The sequence below is a fragment of the Capsicum annuum genome, chromosome 2 (genome assembly GCF_002878395.1).
Source record: "Capsicum annuum cultivar UCD-10X-F1 chromosome 2, UCD10Xv1.1, whole genome shotgun sequence".
In the NCBI taxonomy this organism is placed as follows: domain Eukaryota; kingdom Viridiplantae; phylum Streptophyta; class Magnoliopsida; order Solanales; family Solanaceae; genus Capsicum; species Capsicum annuum.
In genome coordinates this window covers 75366392-75377045 of record NC_061112.1, presented here as the reverse complement: position 1 = coordinate 75377045, position 10654 = coordinate 75366392, and the positions used below count along the sequence as shown (strand labels likewise).

Below are 10654 nucleotides of genomic sequence, written 5' to 3'. Positions count from 1 at the left end.
TTATATTCAGCCCTACTGATATTATATGTGTCCTATGCTAATAAGTTCAGTTTCCAAAGGTTCAATACATTAGTATCTTACGCACCTATCCATTATAGTATTAGGTATAATATGAAATTATACGATATGTGCGACAAAGTGGCCTCAATTTCTATAAACTATAGAAAGTTATACATTCTAAAGAGCAAGCTATTAGGTGAATTGAGATTTTAATTGTTACGACTAACTTAAAAATTCAAAAATCAAAACAAAATTTGAAATATTCATAACATAATTTATGAATTCAGTTATCATAGGGAGCATATTTCAAATATCTATAAACAAACCAACTAATCCAAAATTAAACTTAAAAATCATATACAATCCGAACATTACTTGGATTGAATTGTAATGATTTCAATTCGAAATCAAAAATCTAAAATTTTCATATCCAATCCGGAACACCATAGAAGAGACTAGACCAACAACAGTTGGTCCAACTTGGAAGGCCCGAAAGCCAAAAAGCCCATCCAGTACTCAGTCGGATGTCTTGGTGAAGACGAATCAGGGGTCTTCTTCCCCCTGCCCCCTTCACCTCTCTCTCTTACTTCACTTCCAATCTTCTTCTACAAATCTAGAGCGCTCTCTGCTAATCAACATGACAAAGCAGCAAGCAAACTGGTCTCCTTATGACAACAATGGAGGGTAATGTATTGTCAGTTTCAATTGCTTCTTCCTCTTTGTTATTTATTTATTTATATTTATGTGGATGCTAATATAGTAATCCGTGCGAAACTACAGAACATGTGTAGCGGTAGCAGGTGCAGATTACTGTGTAATTGCAGCAGATACAAGGATGTCTACTGGATACAACATTCTTACTCGCGATTACTCCAAAATCATCAAACTGTATCTTTCTTATCTCCTTTATTTTTCCATTCGTTTATCGCCTTGTCGTGTCCCGGGAGATTCTTTATTTCCTTGAAATTGTAATATTCTGGATTAGCTTAGTTGTGCCTCAGATAGAATTTGTATAAGAATAGGTTGGCACCGTCTCAATCCCAGACTAGTTAGGATCAGTTATATGAAGATGAGGAGGTGGATCCATGATTTAAATTTGATTGTTCGATTTTTAAAATCTAAACCGTTGAATACTATTGAATTTGTGGAATTATGGGTTCGAAATTTAATAGTTCATCTGTTTCATTCATATTTTTTTTTTGAAAGTAGTAAGGCTGTATTCTAAATCATTAAGGGTATGCTGGCCACCTCCAAAAATTACAGATTTGCTATTAGATCTATAATTTTATCAGTATCCTCTATAGATAACTATTTACGCCAAAAAAATAAAGATACAAGTCAATTCCATTTAACTTTCTGAATGGAATTGGACCTATTTTCAAAACGTCTACCCTCTTGCTCCCCCAATCCAGCTTTAAGTTGCACGGTCTCTTCACTTTCGATTCCGCACCCGTGTTGGATTCTCCAAAAATACACTAGTGTTGGAGAATCTAACATGCACCTGTTAACATTTTTGAAGAGTCCGAGCAACATAGATCCAACTACCAAGAAGATCTGATGTGTGCTCAGGCATTATCCAACTGGTGCCAGTAATGTTGAGAAAGAGATTCCACAGTTGAATAGTGTACTTGCAGTGCAAAAAAAAGATGTTTGTTCGTTTCCCCTGTCACATTAGATAGAAAACATCTAGGTACAAGCTACCTTCCTTTCTTCTGAAGCACTTCTTGAATTAACCTAGTTTTTTAATAACCAATCAAGTAAAACATTTTACTTTGGTAGAGATATTGCTTTTCCAAAAGTAGTTCCACGTATAGTGAGGTCTCCCTGCTGTCTCCTGTAATCATCTTTTGTTAGCACCGTTGACAGAGAATATCCCATTCTTGCTATGCTTCCACAAAATTGTGTCTGTCTTTGCATTGCTAATGAAAACTTGGTCGATCTTTCCCAGTAATAGAGTCACTCGCTCTATCTCTTAGTCATTAAGTAATCTCTTAAAAGAGATATCCCAACCTTGAGCACTCCAGCAATCATACACTGTCACTTCGGGATTTTCACAAATAAGGAATAGTTCAGGAAATATTTCCTTGCGAGGGTTTTGTTCAGCCCACTTGTCCTTCCAAAACCTTGTTCTCGTACCATTGCCTACCTTAAGACAAATATTAGCTTCTATTGATGGCAATAAATTCCTGATAGTTCTCCACACACTCACACCGTAAGTATCAGTAACAACTACCTCTGTGCACCAGGGGCTAAGCTCACCATACTTTGTCTTAATGATTTCCTTGCACAATGATCTGTCCTCAACAGTGTATCTCCAAAGGTCTCACTCTGCAGATTTAGATTTTTGATACCTAAGCCCCCCTCCCCCCCCCTTTTTTTTCTTTTTTGGCTAAGCATTGTTGTTTTCCAGTTTACTAGGCAATATCCCTTTCCTTCCTTATTTCCTTGCCACAAGAATTTTCTCCTAAGCCTATCAAGCTTTTTGACTTTTTCTGGGATTGGAAATAGGGACATAACATAAGTAGGTAATGAGTCTAACACAGAGTGAATCAAAATCAATCTCCCTCCTAATGACAGGTACTGGTCCTTCCATTTGGCTAGCTTCTTCTCTGTTTTCTCTATGATTCCATCCCATATCTCTAATGCCTTATGTTTATAACCCAAAGGCATTCTAAGATATGTAGTAGGAAGATGCTCTATTCTGCACCCCAAGATGTTGGCCAACACTTGAATCTTAGGTACCTTCTTGACTTGGAACAAGTTACTTTTCCCCCAATTCACTCTCTAACCCGAGACATCTTCAAAAAGTACCAAAATTAGTCTAATGTACCTAGTCTGGTTAATTGCAGGCTCACAAAAGATGATGGTATCATTTGCATAAAGCAAATGACATATCTCCATTTCCACCCCCATCCTGTTCCTGATCTGAAAGCCTTTAATCCATATCTTCTGTATTGCAATCCTCATCATGCTATCAAATCCCTCCATGGACAGAATGAAAAGAAACGGAGAGAGAGGATCACCTAGTCTCAACCCCTTCTCTGATGCAAAAAAACCGTCTGCTTCTCCGTTCACTGGAATAGAAAACCTGACTGTTTTGATGTAGAATTCAATCCATTTTATCCATCTATTCACAAACCCCATTTGTCTGAGGATATTTAATAAGTCCAGTTCACGTGGTCATAAGCTTTTTGGATTTCCAACTTACACATTATACCAGAAAGTCCTCCTTTCATTCTTGAATGTATGCACTCACTGGCTATGAGAGTTGCATCCGTGATTTGCCCTCCTTGTATGAAGGGCATCTGATGTTTGTTTATCAACTTTTCTCCACTACTGTTTTGAGTCTCTCAGCTAGAATTCTAGCAATAATTTTATACATTCCACCTACCAGACTATTTGGTCTGAAAGATTTCAATTTTGTGGCTCCTGGTTTCTTTGGAATTAATGCGATGAAAGTTGCATTGAAACTTTTCTCAAAGGATTGATTGGAATGGAAATAATGGATAGTGTTAATAATATCTTCCTTCAGAACATCCCAAAAGGTTTGAAAAAAACACCATTGGGAATCCATCTGGTCCGGGGCCCTTCTCCATAGCACATTTGTTGAGGCATTCTGCTATTTCTTCTTCCTCAAAGGCTCTCTGTAGCCATAATCGCTCTTCCTCGGTTATTCTTTCCCTTTCATGTACCTTTAGATCAGGTCTCCAGTGCTCCGTCTCGTTGTATAAATATTTGTAAAAATTTTGAACCATCTCTTTGACACTGTCAGGATCCTTAATTGTATTTCCTTCCACATCCAGTTGCTCTATAGAGTTGAATCTCTTGTGTGCAGTGGCCATTTTGTGAAATTTTTTTGTGTTGTTATCTCCTTGTTTCAACTATTGAACCCTTGACCTTTGCCTCCAGGCAATCTCTTCATTTTTTGCTACCTCCCCATATTCCACGCCTAAATTAACCTTTTGCAGCACTTCATCATCTGTGAGAGGTCTATGTTTCTGTATACCTTCCCAACTTGAAATTTGAGCCAGAATGTCTTCCTTCCTTTGTCTCCAATCTCCCCTACTATCTTTTCTCCACTCCTATAATTTTGTTTTGAGCAATTTCTGTTTTTCTGCTAACATATGTACTGGTCTGCCATCTACAGTAAAAGATGACCACCACTTCTTGACCTTGTCCTTGAATCCATCTACTTCTAGCCACCAAGTCTCAAACTTGAAATATGACTTCTTCCATTCCCAATTCCCACAAGTCAGTAGTAACGGATTATGATCAGAAATCAACTTGGACGAGATGCTATGCTTAATTTGTGGGAAAATTTCTCCCCATTCTCCACAATGAAGGATTCTGTGAATTTTGGAAGCACAACCAAATTCCTCTCCCCTTCTCCATGTAAAAGATCCTCGAAACAAAGGAGGATCCACCAACTCCAGCTCTCTATGCAATTGGAAAATTCTGACATAGCTCCACTCAATCTGTGGCAATTAGGTCTATCGGCAGGTACCTGGTAACATTGAAGTCACCACAAACTATCCATGGTCCAGTGAAAGTGTTTCTCACATTATTAGTTCTTGCCACAGGGATCTCCTAGCAATTCTTTGCAGTCAGCATAGACAGTTATGCCAGCTCCAGTTGTCATTTACACTAGTAAATTTGCCGGTCAGGCTCTGGTTGCCATCATCACCACTTCCCCATTCCACATTCTTTTGTCCCAGAGGATTAGGATCCCTCCACTACTGCCCTGAGCCTCTTTTTGAATTTTACCCACCCATCTATTATGCCATATGCTTTGGCCAATGCTGTCAATTTGCCCATCCAGTTTGTCTCCACCAATACATATATGTCAGCTCGCCACTGTTGTATTAACTTCCTCAACGTCTCCCTCTTACTCCCCCTATTCAACTCCCTTGCGTTCCAGGATATAATCTCAACTCTCATTGAGAAGTCTGCCCTAATTTGATAGAGCAAGGAGTTTGAGATAGTAAGGGACACTTTTGAATCTTGTTGTCTTAAACTAAAGATGTGTATACTGTACCAAAATATCATTAGACATCTCTTGTGAAATGTTGAAAGTGGATATTTATTGAACAAACTAAAAAGGAAAGTATGACGTGTAAATTGAAACGGTGGAAGTATTTATTGAAGTTACTAGTTTTTCTTACATAGAAGTATATACTATGTACAAAAAAATTTCTTGGTTCTGGTAAATCCATAGCAAACATACTATATCCGTCTACTGTCCGCCCCATTCAGATTTGGCCTATGACCAACTGATACAAAACGATCGTACTATTGTGTCCACGAAGCCTCTAAAAGAGTAAGAAACTATGGAACTGTAAAGTGGTAGGACAGGACCACACCATACCCATACTGCGCACATATGTACAACAAAAGAGAGCACTATCTCTATACTGGCTTCAGGGGGAATGGAGCCCGACGACTGTTTTGCCGATACACGAAAGTGCCTACTATGGAGGTCTGCTATTCTGTGTACCTGTGAAAATAAAATAACAACTTAACTGTGAAGATACTATTAAGTTGCTATTCTTCTTTGATAAGTTCTCCCTTTCCTGCTCTCTCCACTGAGTTCCGAACATGAAAAGATATTGAAAAAACCAGTTATTTGTACAAGTTCAAATGCTTCTCTTGGATCGTTGCATACAGAAGGTGTCTCACTTTTGACAACCTTCAAAAGAGGCATTCCTCTTTGCCAAAGATGCCCCCTCTGTGAAGTGGAAACAAAAGATGCTAATCACTTATTCCTCCATTGTTTTCTTTACTAGTCGGTTTGGAACTTATTTTATAGGTGTCAGATACTGTGGAACTCCTATTTTGGCATAAAATAAATCCTCTTGGAGCATCTAGTGGTCTATTCCTGCAATGATATGGTGGGTTATATGGAGAAAGAATGCTAAAGTTTTGGAATACAGAGGTGGAAATTATCATTAATCTTAAACACAAATATATATTTTTTGCATAGTTCTTGGTGCAACAGGGCCGCAGCAAATATATTAGGGTTAGATGCCCCTGACTTTCGTAGTTCCTTCTTTACACATGATAAATTTCCTTCTTTGGATGTACCCTCCTCCAACATTTACTTAATGCTGGTTTGCATAAACAGAATTCCTACATTACCTGCCAAAAAGGGGACAAGGGATAGGGTAAGCATACCATTGTTTGCAATTCATAGAATTGGTGGTCCGATGATATATCACATCCTTCTACGGAATATGGACTGTAGTGATAGGATCGGAGGGATTAAATACCATTTATTTTACAAGCAGAGAATTTGTCTTCCACCTTGTAATTTGTAACAACTAGTTTTAGGTTTCCTCCTCACTAGCTTTATGCGCCAATTGTTTTAATTGTAACAGCCTTCTCTATTGATTATTTCTTTGTTGGTATGCAGCGCGGATAGATGTGTGATGGCCTCTTCAGGATTTCAGGCTGATGTGAGAGCTTTGCAAAAGGTTTTGGCATCCCGGCATCTGGTAAAATGTTGATTATTCTAAATAATCCTCTACTATGTGGGTACGTCAATATGGAAAAATCTATGTTTGCAATTCTATTAACTTTCTATGTTTTGACTCTTAAAATTCTACCGACTTTCTATATTTTGACTCTTATTCATTATGATTATTTTAATGTGGGAGTACATAAGCCTGTGGAGTACTGAGTATTTAAAATAGAGCTATAAAGATATTCTAAATTTTGAAATATCTTCTAGGCCCCAAGACCCCAACTTCTTCTTTCAAGCCCTCTGGTTCTTCCCCTCAAAAAAAAGAAAAAGAAAGTTTTGCAAGGCCTTCCACCAACTCCTGACATTGTTGCTAGAAGTCAAAACACAACCACTTGAATTCTTAGATTCTCTTCCACCAACTCTCCTTACATATCGTTGCTAGAAGTCAAAAAACAACCACTTGAATTCTTAGTTTCTCTACGTTTGGCTTGAAACATGAATCAACGGATAGTGACCACGAGGAAAAACTAAAAGGGAGACAAAAGTACTATTGAAGGTATGTCATTTCCCATGTCTTAAATTTATTTATCTTTTATTTTGAGAAATCAAAATCTCAATTTTCCGCCAACTTTTCCCATGGACTCTGGTCAAAGTACCCAATCTCTTTTTTTCCCGGTGGGGATGAGAGAGTATGTGTCATAAAGACCAACTGTTTAGAGCCTGAAGTTTTAGAACTCTTCAATTTATGGCTACGATTTAGAATTTACTTGGGTAACTTGGACTTGGAAGGAACTTATGTTTTACTAGATAGGCTACAGCAGGGGAGACTGAAAGTTGCCTGTGCAAAACAATAGGGGGAGCAGGCAGGGGACAGGGCAACGACGGGAAAGGGGAAGGACCTCGAGTAACAGTAAAGAAGAAAAGAACAAGAGAGGTCAGAAGTACAACGATAGGAACGGGAAAGAGGGATAGCTTAAAGCCAATTCCCCTCAATTTTCGAGTCAAATCAGCCATCTTCTTTGTCCCATGTTTCAGAACTATATGATTAGAAGCTAAATGTGATGCATGAGCAAATGTTGCTTAGACAATTTAGAGCAACATACTTTCCAGGGTATTATCTAATATAAGTATGCTCGCTGAAATGTCTTATTCAAAAAAGAAGGAAACAAAGAACTGACAGTTATGACCTATAGTTTATGTGTCTTTCTTCCTCGTTTCATTTCTTGAAAAAAAAATAAAATAAATTATTTCTTGCAATTAAGCAAGAGAATAAATGAAATAAGATGTATCTTTTCGTACATTCATATGAAAACAAATGATAGAATTAAAAAGCATGTAGTGTCAATTGTGAAAACAATTAACACTAAATCACATGTTCATCTAAGATATTTTGCAATGACAATATTGGTAGTTACTTTTGACACATTTAACATTTCAATATATAATTATATAATGGTTTTGGTTATCCAGAAAATAAAAAGAAATACTTGCCTTGTAGTCTGCTGAATCTCCTAATACATTGTTTCCTAGTGACTCTTTTTCTTGTAAATCACGTAACAACAAATGGCTACTTCTGAAGACTTATCTAATTCAACTTATTGCTGCATTGTAAATTGATTATTTTTCTTTGATTTTATTTCTACAAATCAATTTGCTTGAAAGAAAAATCATAACGTGCATTGCAAACGAAGAAAGTTGAGGAGCATCTGTTTTCACTCCTCTTAACAGTTCCTTCCCTAAAAATAAACTGTAACCTACGTGCTCTGCAATTAACACTATGCTACAGATTTTCTGCTGCTCTTGATGTTTATGCAATTAGGAGTAGGTATTCTAACTTGCAAAAGAGGAGTATTATGTACTTTGATTGTATGGGGCTTAAATTTGAAATGAATGTGACATAAGTTATTGAAATTATCTGTTATTTAGAGTTTTCCTGAGCGAGGGGTCTATTGGAAACAACATCTCTACTTCTAAGGTAGTGGTATGCACTGAGTACACTTTACCCTCCCTAGACTCCACTTTGTGGGAATACACTGGGTATGCTATTGTTGTTATATCTGTTATTTAGAGTTTAGGATTTTAAAACTAATGATACTGGAATTAATTTCTGCTGTTTGTTCTTTGAAAATAGATCTATCAGCATCAGCACAACAAACAGATGAGCTGCCCAGCCATGGGTCAGCTACTTTCAAACACTCTTTACTACAAGCGGTTCTTCCCTTACTACTCCTTCAACGTTTTAGGTGGGCTTGACAGTGAAGGTAACTTATTATGAGGTGTAAATGATGTCTCAAGGTTCTTATTATGATTCTTGGCTGATAACAAAAGCTTATTTGCATAAAAATGTTGTAGGGAAGGGTTGTGTTTTCACGTATGATGCTGTTGGATCCTATGAGAGGGTTGGATACAGTTCTCAAGGTTCTGGTGCAACCCTTATCATGCCTTTCCTGGACAACCAGCTAAAGTCTCCCAGCCCTCTCTTGTTGCCTGCCAAGGTTTGTTCAACTGTATTTGTCAATTATTCTTTTACATGCACATCCTTTGCTGGCTTTGGATTAAATTAGTTTTTTTTCCTGGTTTGAAGAGCAACTTTATTGAGTGTGTTTTGACTTGGATATGGAGTTGGTTTTGGTTAGGTTTGGGCAAATTAGTGTTGGGTTTGTCTTTTGGGGGAAAATGTCACTGAAGCTCACAAGAGTTTGTTGACAATTTGGAATGGACAAACTTAATAACATGCTTTAGATACTTTTTTTTTGACAACGATGATGTTCAGGCCAGCTTGTGCACACCAAGTTATTAATTAGAATGTTTATTCTTAAAGCAAACATGATCTTGGTGCCCAGGGGCGTGGCTAGTGGTCATTGAAGTTGTCAAGAACCATGAGGTCTTACGTTCAAATCCCTGAGGAGGCAAAACACTAGGTGATTGTTTTCCTATCTATATACCGCTAATGGGTGGTAGTAGGTATCTCTTGGAATTAGTCGAGGTGTGAGCAAGCTAGTTCGAACACCACGACTATAGGAAGTGTGTGTGTGTGTGTGTGGGGTAGGGAAGTGAAAAATAAAACAAAGATAAGTAGAAATTGTTTTTGTCTACCTTGTTTGGAGTCCAAGAAAATGGGATAATTGCTTAATAATTCAAATTTTTTTTTTTTTTTAAAGTTCTCTTCCCTTAAGGGAGAGAGAAAAGAACAGTTGATCCAAAACAAAAATTATGTTCCTCTGCCTCCGGCACTTAATTTAATTGGCAAAGGTTGGAGGACTTGAGACTTAGGCGACTGTTTTGACGCCTGCGCGATGCGAACTACGCCTGGTATTTAAGTGAAAAAGGGTAGCGGAGCGGACCCATTATCCCCAAGTTTCAAAGACTGGTTGGCCCTAGACAGATTTCTCGGTTAATAAAAAGCAAAATAAAATAAAAATCAGAAAAGGCTTAAAAATACCGCTGAACTATCTGAAATAGCTCAAAAATGCCCCTCGTTAGATTTTTGGCTCAAAAATACCCCTCCGTTAAATATTTGGATAAAAAATACCCCTCCCTCTAACGGAATTCGGAAAAGGATCAAAAATACCCTGAACTATCTGAAATGAGTCAAAAATACCCCTTTGTTAAATATTTGACTCAAAAATACTCTTTCCCTTAATGAAATTAAATTATTTCGATTGAATTAAACCGTAACTTTAACTTTTTAACCCTAATACTTTAATTTTTTTACATAAATTTTTTTTTTAATTTTAAAAATAAGATAATGAAAAAAAGTAATTGAATTATAATATAAATTGGTTGAATTTGATTTGAAAAATAAACATACATTTATTCTAAAAAGGTATTTTCACTTTACATCTTTTTAATCTTTAAAGAAATTCACGAAATATAAATTAACGAAATTAATGAAATATAAATTTTCACTTAAAGAAATTAACGAAATGAAAATTAAATGATGAACTTTATATAAATTAACGAAATAATCGAAATAATTTAATTTCGTTAAATACCCCTCTGTATTTGGCTAAAAAATACGCCTCCCCTTAACGAAATTAAATTATTTCGATTGAATTAAACCCTAACTTTAACTTTTTAATCCTAATATTTTAATTTTTTTACATAAAAGTATTTTTTTAATTTTAAAATAAGATAATGAAAAAAAGTATTTGAATTATAATATAAATTGGTTGAATTTGATTTGAAAAATAA

The 10654-nt window shown here is 36.5% G+C and overlaps 1 protein-coding gene across 1 annotated transcript in view; it reads left to right on the top strand.

The window, feature by feature from the left end:
• Positions 1 to 341: 341 nt before the first annotated feature.
• Positions 342 to 10654, top strand: part of LOC107858538 (proteasome subunit beta type-1) — an 11779-nt gene continuing 1466 nt past the window's right edge. The window contains exons 1-5 of the mRNA XM_016703263.2: positions 342 to 684; positions 781 to 888; positions 6410 to 6491; positions 8592 to 8721; positions 8813 to 8955. Of these exons, the coding sequence (XP_016558749.1) occupies positions 638 to 684; positions 781 to 888; positions 6410 to 6491; positions 8592 to 8721; positions 8813 to 8955 (510 nt within the window). The 5' untranslated portion in view covers positions 342 to 637. The remainder of the gene's footprint in view (positions 685 to 780; positions 889 to 6409; positions 6492 to 8591; positions 8722 to 8812; positions 8956 to 10654) is intronic.